At 32.2% G+C, this 27,150-nt stretch overlaps 1 protein-coding gene and 1 long non-coding RNA gene across 2 annotated transcripts; one reads left to right on the top strand and one right to left on the bottom strand.

Moving 5' to 3' along the window:
• Nucleotides 1–1,472: 1,472 nt before the first annotated feature.
• Nucleotides 1,473–8,961, top strand: LOC127737704 (uncharacterized). Its single transcript, XR_007999775.1, has 4 exons — nucleotides 1,473–1,706; nucleotides 6,599–6,771; nucleotides 7,039–7,128; nucleotides 7,926–8,961. It is a non-coding gene; the product is annotated as an uncharacterized LOC127737704 (long non-coding RNA).
• A 2,652-nt stretch (nucleotides 8,962–11,613) lies between these two features.
• LOC127737703 (uncharacterized) lies at nucleotides 11,614–14,211 on the bottom strand. Its single transcript, XM_052248553.1, has 2 exons — nucleotides 14,110–14,211; nucleotides 11,614–13,433 (listed from the first exon to the last, which is right to left on the bottom strand). Exon 2 carries the CDS (start codon nucleotides 13,403–13,405, stop codon nucleotides 11,708–11,710), a length of 1,698 nt encoding a protein of 565 aa, XP_052104513.1. The 5' UTR covers nucleotides 13,406–13,433; nucleotides 14,110–14,211; the 3' UTR covers nucleotides 11,614–11,707.
• Between the last annotated feature and the right edge of the window lie 12,939 nt (nucleotides 14,212–27,150).

Genomic DNA, 27,150 nt, shown 5'->3' with positions numbered 1-27,150 from the left:
AAAAGTAGTACCCTTTGCACCCTTTGTTTAATCCACCATTTTCTACATATGGAAATGCCTGTACCAAGTCAGGAATATGACAGTTGTTTTCCATTCGTTTGATGTGTTTGAGCTTTTGATTTTGCTATTTGATAAGGGACTTTCCGTTTTGAATTTTTCTTGGAGTTCGGTATTTTTGTTATTTTACTTATTGCATGCTTACACCGTATTGCATTCATTGTTTGCTGCTATAAATATTACTGCTCTGAACGAGTTGGAGAGTGCAGATAAAAAAATTTACAGTGTATATTGAATGAAATGGCCGATGAAAATATCGAACTTATTACTTTCATATTATTAAACTAGTTTTAAACTACTGTATAGACGGGTTAATTTATCTATAATTGACCTAGAAAACATGGGCGCATCCATTAACCTCTCATGTGACCGATCAGCCATTACAACCGTGAAAAATAACACGTGTATTGATCGAAACATTATCGATTTTCTGTTTACATTTGTATTTCTTTCATTTTCTGATTTATTTTACTATGGATACTGCCGAAAGTTATAACAAAGGTGGAGGCATTTCTTGTGCAGTTAATAGTCGTACAAATGATTGTAGAAAACTGCAGATGTGGAAAAAATCAATATGTGATAATAAGCATGTTTTCTGCAAATACGAATGTGACCAGTAGAACATCAAATAGCCTTTACAGTATGAACTAGTGTTTACAATTCAAAAATGATCTCAGATGATTTACATCAGTATTAAATTTACTTCAAAATAGTAAAACGCTTTCTAAGTGTTTTTATTGCTTGTTTTCGAAATGCAAATCTTTTAAAAACTAAAATGTTTGGCGGGGAAAAGATCGTCGTGGGACTATTCATATAAAACGCAAGGCGGGAAAAGGATCGTCACTGATATGTTTATATATATATATATATATGAATGTTTAATGATTTTTAGAAAAGAAGAATAAATAGCAAGAGTGTAAAATTATTTTGTCAGAAGATTTGAGAAGTATTATTGGTTTCAAAATACATTTAAGGTATAATTAAGTTACAGGGCAAAGTTTCAATGTAGCATGACTATAAGGGTTACAATTTGTCAAAATATAAACGAAAATATAAAAATGTGGGCATCTTCGAGCAAAGCTACATTTTGTGTGTGTTTTTTTTTTTAATAACTGAGCTATACATTGGATGATTTTTACAACCCTTCTTCTGTTAACATATTAAACTGAGATACCTATCATTACAATCTATATTAACCTATTTTGATTCAAGTCAATTTTAAAACACAAACACAAGTTTTTACAAACTTCCCCATGCGACTAATATACTAAACTTAAAACGATAAGGTTTAATAGATTTAAGAACAATGACAGTGTTTATATTCATGAAATTCATTTTTTTTATTACACGATATGATTTTTTTTTCTATTCGATACGCAATATTAAAGATTCAATTTACCTATAAAGCACATTTATTGACACCTGAAAACATGTATAACACCTAGCAATTGATCCGGTTTGCTTCATTCATCACACCATATCAGTCATAAAAGTCGTCATTTCATGCAGCAAATACATCGCACCCCAGGAAACGTACTTTTAAGTAAAGTTTTGAACGAGGCTTAAGGATCTCATTGTTGCTATGTGAAATTTCTTTTGCTTAAAGATGGGTCAGCACAGGCAAATTGACGTGACTTACGAAGAACACGGTATTTATAATTATCTTTGTTTTAAAAACATTTTTAATCCTTCTCTGAGAAGGTGTATTTAATGTTATTTATTTCAAGAAAAGATAAAATAAGGTAATGTTTATTTCAGACTCAAAAGGTCGATATCAAAAAATTTATACATACCAATAAATATTCTGTCTAAATAGGATAATGTATTAAAATATTTTCTGTATCAATTATAGTTAAAAGTTCAGATACAGCTCATTGTACCATTCAACCCTTGTTTTCAGACTTTTAATAACAAAGGGAAAAGATCTGTAGCAAAAATGGTACATATCTGGAAAATTAAGAAAAAGCAATCTAAAGACTTAAATTGGGTTTTAGAGAGATTATACATCACTTTCTTCTCTTTTTTTTTCTTCCTTTTTATTGTTTTAAAGTATACAAAAAAAACTGAAGAGCATATTTTAATGTGTACCGAATTTCTGTCAGGAGCCTGTAATTTAGTGGTTGTAACTTAAGTTTAGAATATGTTGCCCATATCACTAAAAATCCCAACAAATATTTAGAGAGGAGATGACTCGTATGTTCTGATCAATTCAGCATAACCTGAGAGCAAAGCAAATGGCCTTCGTCAATGTAAATTTTTTTTAAAATGAAAAGGTATTTTTTCATCTATTGATATGGCAAGTTATGTTGACTACTGGAAATTGAAAAATTAATAGTATAAGTGCATTTGTGCATATGAACATTAGGTTGCATTTCTTTTGGTAACGAACCAAAGTGACTAAATGAAAGTTTTTTTGCAGATTTCTGATCTAAAAGTACAATTCTTTTTCTGTTATCCCGTTTGTTATTAGTATTTTATAAAAAGACGGATGTGCCTATAAAATGTAGTATATTTAACAAAGATAAATAAACTTGTTCATGTAGAAATTTCTTAATAAATAAAGTGCATGTTACATAACAACAACCCAAACAGGTATCGCTTTACTTGTACAGAAATAAACAGAAACAGTGATTCATTCTTTTTCTCTGCTAATTATAAAAATCAATATTGTGATCGATACACTTCCCATTTTGTCGTCATGACATTTATAGATAAAAAGATTCTTTCAAACGCATCACTAGACCTAAAGATTCAAATGAATAAAATCATGAAGAGAACGGAATAAATTAGGATTAAAAACTACTATTTCAAAACTGGGTTAAACTATAAGTAAAAATATAAAGAGATGTGGTATGATTGCCAATGAAATAAATAAATGAAATAGATATATAATATTTCAAGAGGATAATCCCATTCGTTTAAACTAATCTTCCTGAGAATCCTCAAAATAATAATAACATATACATAAAGTACATACAATATTATAATGATATATAAGCAATATACAGTTTTACATAGATATTAATGAAAAAACAGATTAATCTGCCTTCTTCATGAAAAAAATGTAACATTTTGCTTAAAAAGATTTAAGTGTATTACTTATCTTTATTTCATTTGGTTTGGTAAACTGTTGAGAGAACTATTCCCCAGAGTCCAAATGATGTGGATGTATATAACATTATTGGTTGTTTAAAGTGACATCTTTGATACGACTCAGTCAGGATTCTACTTTGTCAAAATTATCTCCCCATTACGCCACCCTGTTTTTATAATCGTAAAAATGGAAGCCATTTTACAGTTTTAGTGATGACGCGCTGTCAATTTAGCTCTTGAAACCCGATCAGTTGATCCACATAGCATCATTACGATCCTTATATGCCAGTTGTATCTTCTTAGTACTGTAAGTTTTTAATGTTATTAGCCTAAATATATAAAAACAATAGAATCTGAAGCGAGATGGTGTATCAAATATTTAATGTTTTATACGTTTTCAAGACAGAATAGTCAACTCAAACACGCCTGAACATATAAAGGTGTACTCGACTTTCTCTTTTCGATGAAACTATTGTCCATTTTGGGGATTTTTTCTCAGACGAATGTTGACATTTGTAGGAATAAAACAAATGTCATCGGAAAGTAAATGTTAATTCTTTTTTAAAACACAGACGTTTTTAACAGGACAAACGTATATACAACAATTGCCATATATTTTGAACATTTTAACCCAAGTATGTTGTATCTATACGAGGAAATATGCATTTGCTTTTAATAAAACCTATTTACAAGATCTATAATTTTAAGGTGTCCAAATACAACGGAATGGCCATTGAACTTATTCGATTGCATTGTACGCCATAATCACTTGTAATAGGATACAAATGCTATTTTTTCTTATATGAATGCGACGTTCATCTAATAGAATAGCGATATGCTATTATTATGAAAAACTTTTCGAATGCGAGATTTTTCTAATAGAAATGCGATACTTTTTTCATATGAAAAAAATGCGATGATATAGCACAATACATTAAACAAGTAGAAACATTGACACTTATTTATGACAGGTTCGATGGTACAGGCAAAATATCACTGGAATATCGTATCAATGATGTACGTACATAATAAACCAATTATACGCTTATAAAGGAGTAAACACTTTGTTCAATATCCCCTGCGCGGCTTATCAATTTTGGGTCTACAAATCAATATTGTACAGTATTACCACTTTCCAACTTCTGCAGAAAAAAAATCTGGCTAGTGTCAGTCTAGAATAATAAATTGTTGACACAGATATATGTATCATCTGTCATGTTTATATGTAATTTTAATAGTTAAATTAAAAGGAAAATACTTATCATGCATTTATTATGCAAAACTTTCGAAGTCCATGAAACATGACTGAAGTCGCAGGGCCAAAAAATCTCATTAGAAAAGAGATATAATAATGCTGTTACAACTGCATACCAAATATCGTTGACATATTGTCAATGGCTCTCCTTAAACTGACCTAATCAAAAACTATAACTGTAAAAAGTAAAATAACAAAAATACAGAACTCCAAGGAAAATTCAAAACGGAAAGTCCCTTATCACATGGCAAAATCAAGAGCTCAAACACATCAAACGAATGGAAACAACTGTCATATTCTTGACTTTATAAGCGATGCAAAACTTTCACAGTAAATGAACCATAGTTCAGGGAAGGGGCCTTATTATCTCCATACAAATATGTCAATGTTAATACAAATACATACCAAATATCCATTGACTTATCGTTATTGGTCCCCTTTTTAAAAATTTACCTTATCACAGTCAAATTAGAAATAAAGGTTGACACCACCGACGCTACCGGAAACAGCACGCCTCCATTACTTCGTAGAGGCGAGACAAAAAGTATCTATACTATCATTTTTTTGCCCTCTTATATCTGGAAAATCTATATTTGATGTAATGTGATTGCAATTTTATCGAACTATGCGTAAAGATTAAAAAGAACTGCATTCGATAGGTTAAAATGTGGAGAGTATGAACATAATTTTGTAGTTGTTAACTGGGAATCGTCTTTCTTTTCCATTACTTAAAGTAAGTTTCATTTTCCAGCTATCATCTATTTGACATGCCTGAAAACTCGTGTTTAGAATTATGATATTATCTAAACATATTTCTAAGTTAACACATATCTTGAATATAAACACTTTTAAATGTGTTTAAGAATTAAAAGTTTTAAGGACTTAAACACTAATTTCTAATCTAAACATGATCCTAAACACAATCCTAAACACTTTCTTCAATCTAAACATATAACGAAATTGAATATGTTGAAAAAAGTGCGCAAACAATGTGCATGTATTTAGAATTGTGTTTAGAAGTTAAACACCATTTATATAGTTTACATGTAGTAAGGATATCGGAAATGCATTTTTGACGTATTCATAAAGAAATTTAATAGATGTTATGTCGATGCCACCAATTTGAACGAAAATTCGGGTCGGTCTATACAACATGACTTGAATTTATTCTTCACCTATAAAAAAAATAACAAAATATCGAACTCCAAGGAAAATTTAAAAAGGAAAAGTCCATAAAACCTGACAAAAGCAAACGCTATTAATCAAGGGAACAAGTGAAAAACATCTGACATATAACTTTTATCTAATACAAGTATGTTTGAAGAATAATCAAGAATTTCAAAAGATGTCTCAAAAGATCATTTTGACAGTAAGCAGTGGGCTAAGACTGCTACCTCATATAACACGAAACGTATAGTGACAATAAAAACATACTGCAACTACATTAAAAAACTATCGCATCTACAATAAAAATAAATAGCATTTAATTGTTTATTTACAAAAGAAAAACGAAGCAGTACAGTTTTTACAAGACATTAACTTTTGTTTTTACTTTGATATTGAGCATATTTCAAGACTTATTAATTTTCGTTTATATTTGAATGATAGGTTAATAGTTTATATGTCCATAAAGAAATCGTACCTTGTTGCTTGTTTAACTGGCCCATTTAACTTTTTTCTTTAAAACGACCTCGAAAGGCTGATAATAATCGATTTCACACTCTATTGACTAATGGTAATACATAAAAATCTACTGTGTGTTGCGTGAATTAATTTCGGACTGAAAGTATTTATATATTTTATTATTAAAAAAAAATATTGCAAAAAGCATCTTTTTCCTCATGGAGTGTCTGCATATTTACAATTTCATATTAGAACATATCGCGACCCCACATAAGAAACGGTTTTCTCGATTCGCACTTTTCATAGACTGGTATTTGTTTGAGCAGTTCTGAAAACACCAGAATGAAAAAAAATTGTCGTAATCATTTCCTTGAAATATTCAGCACGTACGGACAAGTTAAAATCTGATGGAAATAAATATTCCGTTGTCATGATTGGCTTACAGGTTACACTGTTAGTTCTTCTGAAGTATGCAAAACGATTTCAACGCAACAATATTTTGATTCATAAATTTGATCGATCTTTCAGTTGACTGACATCGTCATTTTTGTTTATAATTTTACTTTTTAGCACGATTAAAATACAGAAGAGTTCGTGCATTGGAACAGTATAAGATAATAGGATGGGTTTTACTAAACTGCAGTATCTTATCCATAACAGTTGGAATAGTTATTGCGGTGGTTGGGCGAGATGTTGACAGTTTTCCTATTTCAACTGGAAGCCCAATTTGGTCTGGACTCGCTGTAAGAATTTTTATTTATTTATGTTTGCCTATTCTATAAGTAAATGTGTGGTCGTTGCAACAAATGTTTGAATGTTTAATCTTCTCTCCAACAGTGTCATAATGCGTCTTAAGTGTTATAATAATTTTATTCGTTTTGTTTTTAATATTGAAAACTTTAGTTGAAAATTTTTTTTGTCCTGAATGAATCTGTGTGTACTTTATATACTTTGAAAAGAATTTGCCATTTAACTAAATAAAAATGGTTAAGCAAAAATATTTTTTTTAGGTTTTGATAGTGTGTGTGTTTGCCTTTATTGTTGGTTGTTATAACCCACATTTTTTCGATGAAGGAGACAGTAACAAGCTTTTTTCATGGGTGAGTAATTTCTAGTCATGTTGTATATTCGACAGAAAATATTATATAATGAAAAAAGGGCGAGAGCAAAAACAGAACAAGTATGGAAAAGCATTTGGTAATTTTATACGAAAAACATGGTTAATGTAATTTTCACTTCCCATAGAGGTGCATAAACTAATAATGTGTAATACTCAATATTGAAACAAACGATCTTCATGAGATAAATGCAGTGGACTTTTTAGATAAAATGATGCAACTATGCTCCTAATAATCGATATGACATCGATGATATGACATTGATGATATGACATTGATGAACGCTCTTTCCAAAAAACTGGCTTAAGGAATCGATCAGTTATGTTTAATAAAGTTTGTATTCCAAATAAGGAAAGCTACGACAAAAAGGTATTCCGAATAAGGAAAGCTACGACAAAAAGGTTTTCCGAATAAGGAAAGTTACGACAAAAAGGTATTCCGAATAAGGAAAGCTATGACAAAAAGGTATTTTGAATAAGGAAAGCTATGACAAAAAGGTATTCTGAATAAGGAAAGCTACGACAAAAAGGTCTGTTATAGTCCTGGTTGACTTAGAAATAATGTAGAATGGAAATATTTATAATGTAAGGTGTTTTATATATTGGTATTACTTGTTATATCTTCCCAGTGATAAATTGTGTCCACTGAACGTTATATTTTCATAAATATACTAACTATTTGCTTATATTTTGGTTTACAAGCGCTTTAATGGGGTAACCATGCATGTTTTCAACAAATGAATATTAAATATTTATCAGTGCTTACCTTATCTTTTTCAGCTTTTGACATATATCATATCAGCTATTATTGCGATAATATTATGTCTTATTTCGCTTGGTTTTACGATACATGGAGCAGTTCGATGTGGAACATGGAAATACGAAAAAAACCAGACAATTCTAAAATGTGGGTATAATTATGACGTTCAGATCGTCATGCATGTTGCTGCAAGTTTACTGGCCATTTTTGAGATCATATTTTTGATTTACGGAATTATTATTTACTACGTTTACAAGGAGGTTTACCGGTTCTACGAATGGGAAATAGCTTACTACGATGAATATTTTTATACAGTGCCAAGAGGTGAACATCGATTTGTTGAGAATGCTCGATACGTAACAACAACCGAAAAATCACCAGTTTCGGAGCATTACGTCACAGCTGATAAGCCTCGCTTTGATGTCGTTGAAGGGTCTACTTACTCGACGAATAGCGATATGAAGCCAGCGAGCGTTGTGTCTGAATACAACACATCAAACCACAAATACTTAGTGTTGCGCTTGGATCGTAACCAAATAAGACCATTGTAAAAGTGTTTACCTAATAGACATCATGTGGAGTCTTGAGATTAGAATTAAGTTTCTTGAATATTGTCCTATTTTACGGTAGATTTCGTCATATTCTAGTCGTTTATAACGCTATAAGAGGGCTTATGGTTTAAAAGTAGATTCAGTTGCTTTAATCTTGATAAGATGGTGCTATTACGTCACGTGTGCACAAGTTAAATGTCCACCAAGCATTAGTCTAATAAGATTTGCAGCAGCCAGGAGGCTTTTGCTTCACGTGTACACAAGTTATACATATACCCAGAATGTGTCTGGGGAGGGATAAATCATGTGACAAAATATCTATAAAAGAAGGAAACCTGTCTTATTGGCTTACTATGAATAATCTGATGAAACAAACTTGGCAGGTCCAATATGTTTAGTGATATTTTTTTTATATAATAACTTGCTCTTTTATGCATAAATGAACTCATTTTATGTATGTTTAAATATATCTGTATTTATTTATAAATAAAAGGAATATGTATTAGTAAGTTGAAAAATAAAACTTTAGAAAAAATTAGAATATGAAACACAGATTATTGTTTTCAAAACAATTTGATGTATTGCACACAGATTATAGAACATAGGAATATCATGGGCATACGAAGTTGAGTTTAACACGTAAATACATTAATGACAGGGAAAACATCGGAAGTAACACATTACAATAACCTCGAGATAGTGACCACTTTTGTCCGTGTCAAGATAGCATACTTACCACTAACACAGATTCGAGACGCTATCATTTGCTTAAACAAAGTCAATCTAGTTTCAGGTAATATCATTAAAAGTTTAACCATCACGAGTTGGTTGACCGTTATGGAATATCTGTTTCACAGATGACGACGAATATGTTGCAATTATCGAAATTACAATCCCATTCCTTTTTCTTCGAATATGATTTACCGAATTAGACTTATCACCGGGTTTGTACTTACAGGAGCAACACGACGGATGCCACATGTGGAGCAGGATCTGCTTACCCTTCCGAAGCACCGGAGATCACCCCCAGTTTTTGTTCGGGTTCGTGTTGCTCAGTCTTCTAGTTTTCTATGTTGTATTTTGTGAACTGTTCTTTTTCCTTTTTAGCCATAGCGTTGACAGTTTATTTTCGACTTATGAGTTTGAATGTCCCTTTGGTATCTTTTGGCTCTCTTAAACGATTATGTGTAAATTACTCATCAAATTAGAAAAATCCTTATCTTAAACGTGTTATCTATAAAATATAATAACTCCACTAATCAGTTGTCTATCAGTTCAAGTTTACTTATATTGGCTTGACCATAAGTAACATAATATGATCAAGACATTGCCTACACCTCAAGAGAACCATGATGGTCAGAAATTATTAGTTAAGTCATGTAAACTTATCAGTTATAATGTTCACTATAATATCATTCCTAGTTAAACTATTTTCCATTCAATCATCATTTTATACAGAATAATACACTTTACATCTTTTGAACTAATTATAAATATCCATACTTCAATTTGTTTGCAACGAATATAAATATAAAAAGATATGGTATGATTGCCAATGAGACAACTCTCCACCAGAGACCAAATGACTTAGATGTTAACAAATTTGATACGTTCCTAAAAAAGAAACTTGAATGTTGATAAGTAATAAAATTAAACCATTTTAATCTGTGCATAACAATGCAGCAGACATTCCCCACTTTCCATACACCAATCGTACCGTCAACAATTTACACCTTGTACCACAATGCTCACATCTACGTCATTTGGTTGCTAACATCTTATTTTTATATTAAGTTTATCAGCTACAGCATACCTTCTATCCCATCGTTTTGCGTTTACTGATTTCTCATTTAAATTAATAGGTTACACTTTATTAACAGGGGTGTGCTCCTGACATAAAAACTGCCTTAAAGAGTTACCAGGAAGCACGACTGAAGTCGACACTGCATACGTTTTACGGTCATCATCACGAATTGGGTTGACCGATACGATGTGCCTGTGTCTCTATTCACTAGCGACATGTTTTCGCTGTCTTATATATCTGTAGATAACAGAAAAGTCGTTGGATCGGTATTTGTTTCTTTTTTACTTCGATCTGTATCTTCTGAATGGATATATGACATATGATCATCAGTTAACGTCTAATTTCCCCATTTTGTGTTGATTTCTTGTTTGCTATAATCTTGAAACCGATATTCGAAAGAAAGAAACTTGCAACAGCAAAACTGATTAGCTTGAAAAAGTATACAAATTAAAGAACCTTTGTGAGCATGCTCACATTCACCACGCCCACATTTTCACTGTGCAAACAACCTCACCAGATTCCCAAGTTCAAACTGCAAAAGTCAACAGATAAAAAATTCCTGTGGATATGCGCATCTACATATCATGTCCTTATAATCTACAAATTTTCATGAAATTCTGTTGTGTTGTTTCAGAGGAGTTGCGATGACGAACTGTTGCAGTAGTATATTTAGGCCAAAATTCTAAGTTCAAGGACGGACGGGCGGAATGACGGACGAACTGACGGACAGACGGACGGGTTAAAAACATTATACGCGACGGAACTTTGTTTCGTGGTTTATGATAAGTCAACATGGTCTTAATCTTCAGTGGATCCCTTATGGGAGGCGTTGCCCTTCAGTGAAGATAATTGTATATTAATTTTATGCAAAACATAACAAGTAAACGATACAGGGTTCTTTGAGACTCTAGTTATTGTGCGGGTTTTTTTTTATGTATATTATATTCCATACATCGAGATTAAAAAGGTAGAGGGCTTAGTGCTCAGAAAACTATTTTAACCCACAAACACGTGTATATGACTGTTCAGTAAGGTACATCACCAGAGATTGTCTTTTGTTAGATCTAAACTTTTTCTGTGTTTTAGCGCATTTGAGATCTTTGATATTTTGTCTTTGATTTATTCACGAATTTTCAATACTAGGGGTTCATTGGAACTTAACTGTTTGTGTATTTTTTTAATTCAAGGAAAAGTTGAGTTGTTCTTATACAAACACAAGAAAAATTGATTCGCATTGCGAATCTTGTATACATGTGCTCCACTACAAGGTATATTTATGAGAATGAATAAAAATCAAGTGGAGTATGTATTTAAATAAGACAGCAATTTAACGACCCAAAAACAATAAAAACGTAGAGGTCATCTATTATACTATCTCCAACAACAAGCAAGTGTCTAAAACTGGCTATAAGGTATATAATGCGTTATTCATTTTATTTCACATTACTTATACAATGCTTTTATAAACACAAATGCTTTTTCCACTGTTATTAGATAATGCGAGATGATTTGATCCTCTGTTAAAGCAAATAGATCTTGGTTCCGTTACGTCACTCCCCTTTAATGGGACGTCGAGAAAATCCCCTGATGGAGAACATCGATGTACATTGTGGGAGTCTAAATCTGTGATGTAAACATTGCCGGTTAGATCAACGGCTAGCTCTGTCGGAGTTTTTAGATTCGCATTTGAATAACAGAAAACAAACTTGCCTTCTTCAGTTATACAATAAACCTTTTCATTTTTAAAGTCGACATCGGAACAGTAAAAGAATTTGTCGGCTGCGAATGTCAAAGAATATGTCCGTCCATATTCTGGCTTCGTAATTTCTTCGAGTTTTTCACCTCCAATATCTATCACATACAAGCTTTTAAAACCACCAGCAATAATTAATTTATTCTCAACTGTAGTTACCGACCAGCAACTTTCAGGCATTTGGATAATATTTTCTGGGTCTTTCATATCAATATCAACCATCTGTAATGTAGACGAATCTGGTAATGCTACAACTGCTTTGTCAGTTTCTGGTACACAAGACACATCGAAAGGGTTTCCACTCACCACTAGTTCTCCATTAGGTTTTCCTTCCAAATCATACATTAATAATTTATCTGTCCCACGTAAGCAAAGCAGAATTACGTCATCTTCATTAATACATATACCTGAGACGAATCCCTTCTCAAAATCTATATCGAATTCAGAACACAATTTAAAAGATTTAATATGTGATACTGGTGATGCACTATCTGTTTTGTCTTGTCGCCGTTTTATTTTGGGAGAAGGTTTATACTTTACAACCGCCGGTTCTGATATAATGTCAATTTTACCAAGAGCTTTTGGGAGAGACATTATATCATCCCCATCATTGAAACTAAGGTACGTGTTACTGCATTCCTCAATATTTTTTCTTATTAGATTTTCCTCCGTTGCAAGTTCTGATTTTAGTCTTTGCAATAAAAGAAAAGTATGCGTTTCCGACCCTTTTTGGTTAAATAAGTCGATCATCTTTTTCTTCAGTTCTAGTTTATTTATCTGCTGTTCTGTTTCTTTGGCTTGCTTTTCCAGCTCCAAAATTTTCGTTTTCTTCACATTTTGCAGTTCGGAAGTTAAAGATTCTGCCATTTCTTTAATTCTGATAATCATGCTAATCTTCACCGCCTCAATTTTTTTCTTCACTTCCATTTCGGAATGCTGAAAGTTTCCAATATTACTGCGTTTGTCATTTCGAATTTCAGTTAACAATTGAATCAAACTGTTCACGTGTAAAGTTGTATTTTCTAATTTTAAGGACGTCTTGATGTTCTTTGCCACTGTGTCAATGGATTCCACACTTTTACAATCAAAGTGAGTCTCTGACATACAACACTGACAGCACAGTGCACTATGATTGTTACAAAACCTATCTATAATGGCATGTTGATGAATGTGACAGTTTTGTAAATCTGAAATGTCGTCGTACGAAATTGAGTCCGAACTACTTTTCTGATTTTCAACCAAATGATGTTCACTGGTCATTTTCAGAAGATTATGTACTTTCTCGCAAGCAAGACAGAGAGGCTCTGCGCATTCGATACACCAAACACTTGACAGTTTCTTCTTATTGTCTCGAAGGCATGGGCCACAGTCAGCTAATTTAGAGAAATCCATTTCTATAAACACTTCAAACAGCTCAACTCTGGAAAACAGATAACACAATATTGATGGTGTCTTCCATAACAAAGAAGGCATGAGTTAAAACATGGAGGAAAATAAAACGGTACATTTTTCAGATTTTATATCTAGACTCCATGTTTTCTGTTTGATTAAATTAAAAGTTTATGCTGAATTGAAACATATATCTGAATGTAAAAAAATATTGCATCTTTTTGCGAAAATCGAACGAGATAATGGGAATTATATCATGTAAACCGAAACGACTATTGAAAATAGCAAACAGAAAGTCGAAAAAAGTAGTTTTAACTTCAAGGTTTCAATTCTTTGTAATCTTCGTGGCTCGTTGCACGTTTTCTCAGTTTATCACAGTATCACATTACTATTTACATGATATGTACACGAAAAAATTCTATACATCATTTAATCTAAAATATATTTTTTCTAAAATCAACTGCTTTGCATGTAAGCCTATGGACTGGGGCATTCAATACATTAAAATGAGTCTTTTCGAGTTATCTTTCTTCGTTCATAGTTTTAATTGGTTTGTGTACAATGAGCATGTTGCAAACGAAGATCGATTTAATTTATAACACAAATCACAAGTTTAATTACAAGGAAGAGATAAACAGAACACAATGTTTACATGTATATGAGAATATCTGGAAACTGCAGTTAAAGCTATGATCCTTAATAATTACCTGTAAACTGTTGAGAATGCTGTTCAATAACTTCCTATATTCAAAGTATATAATCATTACCAACAATGAACAGGTACACGGTGAATCATAAAACATATATATCATTTAAATGGACTCTTTTCTTCGTTCTATATATTATCCTTAAAAATAGACATTTGGGAATGTGTTTTAATCTCTATAGTCAATAACCGAATATTTAGCTTTATGATTTTACTTCACAACACGCGAATTTACAAACAGTTGTCAGTTGATTTTACCTTTCGTTTAAAGCTTATTTTTAGCTCACCTGACCCGAAGGGTCAAGTGAGCTTTTCTCATCACTTGGCGTCCGTCGTCCGTCGTCCGTCGTCGTCGGCGTCGTCGTCGTCGTCTTCCGTCGTCGTTAGCTTTTTACAAAAATCTTCTCCTCTGAAACCACTGGGCCAAATTTAACCAAACTTGGCCACAATCATCATTAGGGTATCTAGTTTAAAAAATGTGTCCGATGACCCCGCCAACCAACCAAGATGGCCGCCATGGATAAAAATAGAACATAGGGGTAAAATGAAGATTTTGGCTTATATCTCTGAAACTAAAGCATTTAGAGCAAATCTGACACGCGGTAAAATTGTTTATCAGGTCAAGATCTATCTGCCCTGAAATTTTCAGATGAATCGGACAACCCGTTGTTGGGTTGCTGCCCCTGAATTGGTAATTTTAAGGAAATTTTGCAGTTTTTGGTTATTATCTTGAATACTATTATAGTTAGAGATAAACTGTAAACAGCAATAATGTTCAGCAAAGTAAGATCTACAAATAAGTTGTGATGACCAAAATTGTCAGTCGACCCCTTTAGGAGTTATTGCCCTTAATAGTCAATTTTTAACAATTTTTCGTAAATTTTTGTTATCTTTTACAAAAATCTTCTTCTCTGAAACTACTGAGACAAATTTAACCATACTTGGCCATAATCATTATTAGGGTAACTTGTTTAAAAAATTTGTCCGATGACCCCGCCTTCCAACCATCATGGCCAACTTAGTTAAAAATAGAACATAGGAGTAAAATGCAGTTTTTGGTTTATATCTCTGAAACTAAAGCATTTAGAGCAAATCTGACAGGTGGCAAAAATGTTCATCAGATTTAGATTTATCTGCCCTGAAATTTTCAGACAAATCCGACGACCCGTTGTTGGGTTGCTGCCCCTGAGTTAGTAATTTTACAAAAATTTTGCAGTTTTTTGTTATTATCTTAGATATCATTATAATATCTAATATCTAATACTATTAATTATGATTTTAACCTTATTTTACATGATTTCCAAAGCATCAGTAAATACAGGTGAGCGACACAGGCTCTTGGGAGCCTCTAGTTTGTATATTCAGTGTTTTAAATGAAAATAATTTAATAGTCGGGTGCTTGCGAAGAATAAATAACACTTTATAGATACTTTATCTTAGAACATATTAGATTGATAGATAAATTTTTATTTCCAATAGAGGGCCCATTATGGGCATAATCAGTACAGTGATTTTTTTATATTAATCAATTGCAATATAGACAATACAAAAGAAAAAAAAAACTTAAAATTGAGTTAATAATATATATAGCAATATAAACCATAATGTTTAGTGGTTATTGACCATGAGCCAGAAGCAGCATCACATCCATTGCAAAAATAGCTTTTATGAGTTAAGTCCTTCCTCGTGGCTGATGCATATGAACAAATAGTATTGTTGTCCATATGCAGGAGTCACCAAGGACAGGTGCTTAAAGGCACACACATATGAATATTTAAACACTTTACAACACAAGCATAAACTAATACTCAAAACGGATTATTATATAGTATATGGCTAATGTACATGGACAAGATTATTATGCAGTTATACAAATGCAGGAGTCACCAAGGGCAGGTGCTTTAATGTGCTTTAAGGACATAGTAACATGTTATGTAAAATTTTTGTGCAAAAATTATTTGGATTTGGATGCAACCTCTAGCACAACTTGTCCCAATACTCTGAGAAAAAATACACAAAATTACACAGAAAACACAAACAATGGAATAAATTATGAGTACTTTTCATTATGTTTTATGAAAGCACAAATTTCGTACAAGATATCCTTGTTTTCAAATAAACTGATCTTTAATAGTCAACATATCAAAATTAGCAGAAAGTATTAATTTGCTTCTCTCATTATTTAGTGAGGTACAATTAAGAAGAAAATGAAACTTATCTTCAACTTTAGAGCTTTAGCATCTGGGACAAATTCTATCGTGTCGAGGAATACCCTGATACCTTCCCTTTTCCATCTTTAGGAAGTGTACTGAAACACGCAACCTTGTCAGATTTTTTCTAATAATATCAACTGTGGATTACAGATAAATATTTTGCACAGACAAAATTATTTTTATAAAGTACATGAGAGCATTGTTCACTGGGTTAGCAGACTTAATTATATTTAACATCACATTTAAAGAAGTATACCACGAAGGTTTTCTCGCATAATATTGATAAAAATATTAATAAGATTAGTACTCAAGTTATCGCCCTGTTTAACACCAATCTAGACACCATAACTTTCTGTTATGTTATTATTTATCTTTATATGCATGATCTGCTCAATGCATACATATTCTTTACAATATTATAGACAAGAGATCCAACACCTATTTTCAAAAGTTTCAATTTGATACCAGTGTGAATAACAGTATCATATGCTTTTTGAAAATCAACAATACAGGCATACAGTCTTCTATTACCTGAACTACAATACTTATCAATAATGGTTTTTAAAACAAACGTATGGTCAGAAGTTCTTGCTTTCTTTTTAAAACCAATTTGACACTCATTTATGATATTTTTAATTAAAAAATTATCAAGACTTCACGTGTGAATTTAAAACACAATTAAAATAATTTGCCTATTGAGCTTGTAATTGTCAATCCACGATAGTTGATCGGATCATGAATATCGTGTGCTCTATGTAATGGTGATATGTAACCCTCTGTCCAGCTTGTAGGGTATAACCCTGAGCTTAGGGTGGTACATAACTCTACAGGGAGATAACTCTGTAAAAATCAGCTGAACGTTTTAATCACGTTCTATTGTTATGGAAATATTAAGCTTCTCAATGATCAAAATTAGCGTTTGTCAAACTGCTAAATATCAAATGAAATTTTTCTAATAAAGTGTGTGGTTCAAGTTTTTTGACATTTTTATATTTTTGTCAAAGGTCAAAGTAAATATTTTGTCAAAATTTTATGAAAATTGAACGAGCCAAATTAATTTTAGTCAAGGTGTTTGGTACCACCTTAAACAGACATTAGATAGATTCTTAAAACATTTTAAGAGAGCTGACTGACTACAGTTTATCATGTTATTTTGTGATTTTGTCCAAGCCTGGAGATTTGTTCTTTTCCCTCATTCAATCCTTGAAAATGCTTTAACCACCTGGAAGGTGTAATGCAGTTATCATCTGTATCTGTGTGTTTTTCGTGTAAATCACTTTGCATTTTCCAGTATAATCTAGGATTGTTGTCATGAAGTGTTTCAAGCTCTTGTAATAAATTATTTTTGTAGGTTTTTCGTTTTATTTTTTACTTTTGTTGTATTCACGATAGAGTTTGTAAAAATGTTTTTTTACATAAAGATCTTTGGAATATTTTGTATAAACCTTTCCATAATTCATCAAATTTTGTCTCATAGACCGCAGATCCTTATCAAACCATTTTTTGTGCTTAGCTGTAAGTTTTTTTGGTTTTTTAGTTTTTTTAAGTGAGATATCTGCCGCATGAGTGAAAACATTAGCCAGTTTAGTGGCCGCAGCATTAATATTTATGATTGTATTTACTATAGGTTTATCTAAAAAAAATTAGTTATGTCTGTTTGTAATGATAACACATATCATATAACACATAGATTGTTTTAAAATAATGATAAATATGGTTAATTGTTGTTGACCAACAAATACAGTTTGATCACAGTGGTTGTCGTTGGTTCGTGTCTGTCATATTTCTTTTTCGTATATTGTTTTGTTATAAATAAGTTCGTTAGTTTTCTCAATTGAATTGTATCATATTTTTTATGCCGGGGCCTTTTATAGCCGACTATACGGTATGGGATTTTCTCATTGTTGAAGGTCGTATAATTACTTACATCCACTTCATTTGAACTTGGTGGATAGTTGTCTTATTGCCAATCATGCCACATCTCCATATTTTTATATAAAAGCAAAAAATGTTAAAAATCATCATTAAACAGCCATAACTCCAATAAGGAGTCGACTGACGATGTCGACCATGATGACTTATTTGTAGATCTTGTCTTGCTGATCATTTTTGCTGCATTATGTTTCTCTCCATTTATTTTAATTTTCAAAATATTTTATATTTAATAGGCAAAAATGAAAACAAAATGGTAAAATTTGTCATTTAAGGGCAATGACTCCTATCAGAAGACGTCTAATGGTTTTGATGTAAATAGGCAGAAGGCAAATCTGAACATTCTGAACATTTTTGTCCCCCGTCTAATTTTCTTTTTCTATAGCAGTTTTTAAGATAACAGACAATACTTGCATTTTACCCCTATGTTCTATTTTTAGCCATGTCGGCCATGTTGGTTGGAAGGCGGGGTCATCGGACACATTTTATAAACTAGATACTCATTAGGCCTATGATAATTGCCCAAGTAATTTCAGGGGAGAAGAGTTTTGTACAAGTTAACAGACGACAACGCCGACGGACGACGGACTCCAAGTGATGAGAAAAGCTTACTTGGCCTTTTGGGACAAGAGAGCTAAAAATTACATAAGATAGTTAGGACTCTTATTTCACGTTCCATTGAATTATATACCTCTACAGGTATTCAGAATGTTTCCTTTCAGTTTGTAGAGGCTCGTGTCCATGTTGCAGGTTAATCCATAAATGTGCACCGAAAACAGCTAAACTAAACGTATAATGAACTAGTGATTAATGTATGTATAACCTGGGAACAGTATGTCAATATATATGTTCCTGGTATAACGGATATGTCAAGTTTTAAGGTTAGAGAAATCACATGACCGATGGTGTACGAACTCAGGGATTTCATAGTGTTAAATATGAGACATATACTATAATCCGTTATTGTATGATGCCTTATCACAGGATATGATTCTTAACATATTTAAACAATTTTTACACCTCGGGTGTTGTTTGAGCATCTTGAAAAACTCCTGACCATTTTGGGTACCTGAGTTCATTCTCGGGTTTAGATGGGTTTTTTGTCAATTTTTAGTTTTCTGTGTAGCGAAGTGTTTGTGCTCTTTGGTTATTTTTACTTATTGGTTTGGTTGCTCCTTGATTCTTTTTTTTAGCACGCGACTTGATCAATGCACTGGGTTAAAGAATTGTCTTATAGAAGCCTCTGTTCTTCTGAAATTTTATTTTGGTAGTAAGACAAGGGAGGGATTCGTTTGCCCGTATGGGATGCATAGATACGTAGTCGCTTTTCAAAACGGAAATTTTAATTGATATGCACCGTGACTGGAGTGTGTTGCGCTCTCTGCAAGAAAACACATATACCCCAGGGCTAAGGTACACGTATGATCATGTATTACATGTTAGACCTTTATATGGGTGTCTTTACAGATAAATGTTCAATATCATCACAATATGGTGCTGACATTATTTTAACGTAATGGTCTGTTAAAATATACCTGAAACGTTAGTTAACAAATACTTTTTCTGTCAGCTAATATAGAAACTAAGCGTTTTGAAAGAAACAATACATCAGAATTAGATATCTGCCAATTTATAACATTTTGTATACTGTGAGTAGATATTAACCTACATCAGCATTGAATGAAAATTTCTTAACATAAAAGCTGCCAGAGAATACAGCTTACCTTTTCACGTATATTTAGAACAATTTGAATAAGTTTGAGGTTATCTTCGTGCTTTTTTTTGGAGCGAGAATACATCGGCATATGATATAATAATACTATCCATGTTAAGATCTGAAAGTCTCTAAAACCGTATAACTCAAAATTATAAAACAACTTATAGTTGCTTATGATATAGTTGTTCAAATAAATTGGAAGCAACTGCTCAACAAATTTTCAATCCCTTCTGCTTCACTGATCCTTAAAATCGTTTAGACCAAGAGGATAAATAAACTAACTATGCCGCTCTGTTACATGTAGCATACACAGCTATTTCCTGTGATATAAAGTTAATTAATTAGAAAATCTTTCATTCATAAGGTTCCGTTTTTCTGCAAAGTAAATGTGTTACCTTTATCAAATTGCTTATACTTTATTTATAAGAAAGATTTTATATAATGCAATGGGGAATATGTTTGTAGTCTTATATCTAATAGATCAATTTAAACTGTGTGGTATTTCAAGACTTATTTACTGAACTTCCATGGACTGTTTCCATTCTTGTTCTATGTGGATTTTGATATATAATACGCAAAGCTTTCTGTGATCTTATAGAAAGCAAATTAAGTTGCCCAATGAATCATTATTCATATCTGCATTAAGTAGCATGGATACAAAATTTGCTTTATCCTGAACAAATAACACCCGGCTTTGGAAATTGTTAAATGGACTATTTTTGAAATGGGAATCACATCATCAAATGGAGGGTTCCACAAACGACCAGAAATTAGAAAGGCTGTAGGATCAAAACGGGACGATGCCACGTTGATGGATATAGAAAATTTCAATTCTGAAGAAAATGTTAGAAGTCAACATAAAAGTGATACGGAAAACAATGTGCAGTCTGATGACTGTTCTAGTTCTGGTAAGAATACACAGTGTGAGAAGACGTTAAATTCACAAATCATCCATGTGGAGAGTTTGGATTGAAATCATGTTATATTAACATCCAAGTACAGGGGCTTCATTTTCTTAACTATAACTGGATTAATAGTCACTACTTTTTTTCAATATTGAGCTTTGAATCAGATCAATAGGGTGTATTTCTTATGTACACTAGTACAGTTAAATTGTTATTATACTTTATTGCTTTTCAGAATGTATGATATATAATATCTTTTTTTACACTAGGATACATGGTGACTTTTTTGATAAAAAGAATACAAAATGATACAAATCATCCAATTGCATGGTTTTTTTAGGTACATACAAAATGTGATTTGTAGTATACCAAAAGCCTTTTTTCTCTCTTTGTAATATACCAAAAGCCTATTTTTAGAATTTATGAGATCAAACAACTGCTACTATTTAATATTGGGCAACAGCTAAGAAATATCATGTGAGAATTTTTTAGAAACCGAAATTTGAATAAATATTCATACATATATGTACTTATTGTTGTATACTTATTAGAATATTCATTTGACATTATATGCTTCTGGTTTTGACATTTGCTCATTAATGTGAGTTAGGAATTACATGTCGGGTAAATAGCAGGATATCCTAACGGTTTCATAATCAGTTAATGAGTTCCTGCGATCCCAACTGTTTTACTCCTATCATGATATGTTGCCTGTTTGTACCTCGACATGATGTATGGCAAACTTTTGCTACTACCTAAATTGTACCTTAAATTTTATAGACACCAAAACAAAATTTTATTTTCAGTTTTTAATTATACTTTTCTTTTATTTGTCTCCTTTGCCATATCAATAAAAGGAGATTTGTGGGAAAACGTCAGTGAGAGAGACACCAAGCAATAGAAATTAAAGATATTGAGGGATCAACAAACCAGGTGTTGAACAGCAGGCAAATTTAAATAAGCCAATCGATATTTATCCCAAATATACAAGACACATTTATTCAGTATAAAAAAGAAGATGTGGTATGATTGCCAATGAGACAACTCTCCACAAGAGACCAAATGACACAGAAATTATCAACTATAGGTCACCGTACGGTCAACCACCTTTGATTTCATATTTGTTTTAAAGTACATGCAAGTCTGATTTATCGGTGAATAAAAAATGAATTAAACGATTTTAGACCATGTATTGATGTTTATAACTGCAAAGGCAAAAAGTAAATAAAGCGATGATATTTGCTAACTAATTTTTACTGAATTTTCAATGAATAAAATCTGATTCTCAAAAGGTTAGCTTTAAGCAGCAGTTAATCAAATTAAGTATACCATAAACGGCTGTATATCAATTGATTTTACTCTATTTATATCGTAACCTTTGGATACTGTGTTAATTACCAAGATTCCTACATTGGATATTTTTTTATTGGAATCTTACAGATGTTGAATTGTTTTTGCCAGATTTGATTAATAACTTCAAATGCATCTTTTCTAATATTTTCGATTTCTGGTGTCCTGTTTCGAACGAAGTTTACTTTGTTCTATGAATAGAAATAGATAAAATTTATCAAATTGTTATCTATCCTTGCTTTTTCATATTCTTAACAAAGAACTGACAGGAAATAACCATGACACTGTAAACTTGTAAATATGAACAAAACTTTCTTTCAAAGAACGGAATTAACCAAGCTATATCATCGAGTACGATAACGACGTGGAATGTTATAGGGTAAGGTTTTTCTTTTCTTCTTAATTGGTTACTTAGCAATTTTTTTAGTATGAATATACATGTATGACAATAAGATGTTGTATAGTTTTAAATTAAAAAAAAACATCCACTAAAGACCAAAGGACAAGGACGTACACATAAATGGAATTTACTGACCCCGTATATATCGCACTAGACCACTAACCCATAGTTTTTAATTAAAAAAAAAACATCCACTAAAGACCAAAGGACAAGGGCGTACACATAAATGGATTTTACTGACCCCGTATATATCGCAAACCTTCCATCCTTTATGGGTGGATTTAACATAGATAAATAAAATCGTATAATATAAGCAAAATGAGGATGTTAAATTTGATGTATGCCTTTTTGTGCTTCTTCGTTACAAGTCATTTGTTTGTTTTTATAGTGATTAAGATGATAACACAATGTTGACTGCTGTACCCCTATTTTTGACATTTTTACCTATTGTGTCTGTTTGTTTTGTTCACGCATCGTTGTCAATATAATGGAATTTGATGCGACTGTCATACAAGTGAGAGGTTTATCAAGCTATAAAACCAGGTTCAATCCACCATTTTCTACATAAGAAAATGCCTGTACCAAGTCAAGAATATGACAGTTGTTATCCATTCGTTTGATGTGTTTGTTTTTTTGATTTTGCCATTTGATTGGGGACTTTCCTTTTTGAATTTTCCTCGGAGTTCAGTATTTTTGTGATTTTACTTTCCACTGTGTATAACTATTAATACTGTCTAGTAAATTATTTACCACTAATTTAATTAATCTGTGATAACGAATTTAATCTGTGATCACGATTTACAGAAATATAATTATGATACCACATTCTTCAGATTCGTTATCTCGAATTTAATCCGTAATAACGAAATATATAAACCTGAAATACAATTGTTCATAAAAAATAATAATACATTCAGTACGAAAAAAATAACTGAAATTTCCGATACAGAAAAATTACAGTAGCAAACAGGGCAGAGAAGGTTAGCAACTATGCTTGTTTCTGTTGTGATTTCAATGAATGTATCTTCGTATACTAGTAACTGCCAAGTTTTTAAGTCAGTCGTTACAATCAATGACTATACATCATTACCAAATATATTCATATTTTCATAGAAACATGTACAAGGACACGGTATGGAAGTTCTGCTATACCTGCAGAAACTTAACGGGATGTATAACTGGACATAATATTGCTTTCTAGTTATTAATACCTGCTGTCCTACATCCTGTCTATACTTATATTTGGCATTGGACAGGATTAGGTGCTGTATTACTACCTATGACGACCTAATACTAAGGTGGATGTGTACTAATTGATTTTTAAGTCTGTGAAATCATTTGGGCTTTGAACTAGCTTTCAGAATATGCTAGTACTCCATGGTCGGTACTTAGTAGCTTTTGTCATTTTGTTAGTTGTATGTTTTGATTAGTACCGCTTTGGTGAGACCTAGTCCTTTTTGACTGGATTTTACAGTTTGTTTTAAAATTGTACTAAAAAAACCACTGAGCCAAGTTTTTAAGGGAGGATTAGGGGGTAAACCAGACCCGCCACATTATGTATGTGTCTTATCCTAGTAAGGAGCCTGTAGTCCCGGTAGATGTCATCATAATTGTTTTTTGTTTAATATTATTAGCCTATATTAGGCTGTCGTCTTGTTATTATGCCATTAAAGTCTTTTATAGCATTATATACAATAAAATTGAGAATAGAAATGGGGAATGTGTCAAAGAGACAACAACTCGACCAAAGAGCAGAAAACAGCTCAATGCCACCAATGGGTCATCAACACAGCGAGAAAATCCCGCACCCGGAGGAAGGCTTTAGCTGGCCCCTAAACAAAAATGTATACTGGTTCAGAGAAAATGGACGTCACACTAAACTCCGAAACATATAAATGAAACAAAATTAAAAAAACATACAACTTGTGAAAAAGAATAATTCAACATCTTAGTAAAGCGCCCTTTAAAGCCTTTTGTCACAGAGACAAAACACATGTTGATCAAAGATGACAAGTAAACAAGCAAAAAGAAAATCAACGTGGCTTGATTTCTTTACATGCCCCATAAAGAAAAAAGAAACAAAACTAGTATCTCAATTGTTTGAAAAACAATTGAAAGGTCTTTCCTGCAAAAGTGATGTTTTTGTAATGTACTCTTTAAGACCTTTCATTTGATATACGACAAGCATACCTTCTAAAAATTTTCACTTTTTACACTTAATGACCCCATCCGCCTACATTTTTGATATCGGAAGTATGATATATGTAATCTAGACTTGATTATCTTTCATTTGATATGTAACAACGCCATGTTCTAGAAAGTTTGATTTCTGCACTTAATAACCCCATCCAACTTATTTTTTGAGGACAGGAATCTGATATTTGAAATGTACACGTTACGACCTTTCATTTGAAATACAACAACCTTACCTTAAAAGAAAATTATATTTTTTGCACTCAATGACCCCACCCAACCCATTGTTTGGGAACGTCAATTTGATATTTGAAATGTACGCTTTATGGACTTTCATTTGATATGCGACAACCTAACCATCTGAGAAGTTTAAATTTTTTGCACTAAATGACCCCACCCTTTCCCCTGGGATGAAAAGGGGGTTTTACATTTTCATTTTTGAGTAGAGCTCGTTAAGACCTTCAATTTGATATATCAAATGACCCCATTTGGCAAAGTGCCAAAAATGATGCAATATCAATTATATAAATAGAACCTATGAAACTTACAAAGTCAATGCAAAACATGAAAATTTCAAATTGATTTTTTGGTTTTTTTTTTCATTGATTGTTTTTGGTATTTGAGCAAACATATAACCATGCTAAACTCTTCAATTTCTTATAATTTCAGGTGGTTACCTGTTGTTGATTCAGAAATACATGCCTCCGCTCGCAAAATTTCAAAGTGCATTATCTCTTAAACGACAACAGGTCTCTCAAATTTGTTAAAAGAAAAATGATCTACAGTAAAAGGACAACATTTTAGAAAAAAAATTGGACAATTCCAAAGTTCATCAAGGTCACAATGAATTATCAAATATATGATGCAATATCAAACTTGAGAACCGGAAGTCGTAGAGACATGGGACTACCACCATTCAACTAAGGACCACTTGACCTTTCAAATGTCACAAGGTCAAGGTCATAGTACACTCTGAAGGTCAAGGTTAAATTTCATCATGACCTGACATTGACCTCAAATTGAAGGCCTTGAATTACTGATCATCTTTGCAGTTTATAGTAGGTTGATATCTGTTACCTTTCAAAAGATATACATATGTTAATATAGTTTTAAGAATTATGTTAATGTAACTTTTGAACAGACGGTCGGACATTTTTGAGCTTAATGTATAAAATGTAGAGCTCGTCGAGAGAAACATTTTATGCACAGTATGTATGCAGCAAACTCTTATCGTTTTCTTAATATGCAAGCTTGAAATTGCAGCGTAAATTTTGTTTGCACTCTGTGACCTTTGACCTTGGGTGCAAATTGAAGGTCACATGAACTTAAGATTATTGGTGTAGGTCCCAAGTCTCTACGACTTACGGTTCTCGAAATACAATTTTTCAAAAATTGTGTATATTTTTTTAAGAGAATTAACTCCTTATAAGGGTCAATAACAAAATTATTTTATATGTTCATTAACATTGCCATCTGTTCCTGTATATGTTGCCGTTTTCAAATCGATTCTATCCCTAATACTTTTTGAGAAAAATGCAAAGGAAAGAAATCGCTTTAAGGGGATATAACTCGCATAGGGAATGATGAAATCCTATGCAGCTTCATATGGTAGTACATCATGATGAGATCAACCTATTGTCAAAATAAGGTCATGATATCTTCAAAAACAACGAAGGGGGGCCATGTTGAAAAAATCCAATAAAAGGGGGATAACTTCTACAGGGGATGATGAAATCCTTAACAGGGTCATGTGGTAATACTTCATGATGATGTCTATCGATGGTCCATATTTTGTCTTGATAACTTTAACAGAAACGGGGGGAGGGCATTCCCAAAAAAATGTTGGAAGAAAAAAAAGAAAAAAAAAAAAAACTAGTATCTCAATTGTTTGAAAAACAATTGAAAGGTCTTTCCTGCAAAAGTGATGTTTTTGTAATGTACTCTTTAAGACCTTTCATTTGATATACGACAAGCATACCTTCTAAAAATTTTCACTTTTTACACTTAATGACCCCATCCGCCTACATTTTTGATATCGGAAGTATGATATATGTAATGTAGACTTGATTATCTTTCATTTGATATGCAACAACGCCATGTTCTAGAAAGTTTGATTTCTGCACTTAATAACCCCATCCAACTTATTTTTTGAGGACAGGAATCTGATATTTGAAATGTACACGTTACGACCTTTCATTTGAAATACAACAACCTTACCTTAAAAGAAAATTATATTTTTTGCACTCAATGACCCCAACCAACCCATTTTTTGGGGACGTCAATTTGATATTTGAAATGTACGCTTTATGGACTTTCATTTGATATGCGACAA

This window comes from Mytilus californianus, unplaced genomic scaffold (genome assembly GCF_021869535.1).
Source record: "Mytilus californianus isolate M0D057914Y unplaced genomic scaffold, xbMytCali1.0.p SCAF_4, whole genome shotgun sequence".
Taxonomy (NCBI): Eukaryota; Metazoa; Mollusca; class Bivalvia; order Mytilida; family Mytilidae; genus Mytilus; species Mytilus californianus.
Note: the sequence above shows the minus strand (reverse complement) of the source record. Positions and strands in the feature narration are given on the sequence as shown.

Excerpts from the sequence above, each read along its gene's own strand:
- LOC127737703 (XM_052248553.1), bottom strand. The coding sequence starts at position 13,405 with ATGGATTTCTCTAAATTAGCTGACTGTGGCCCATGCCTTCGAGACAAT.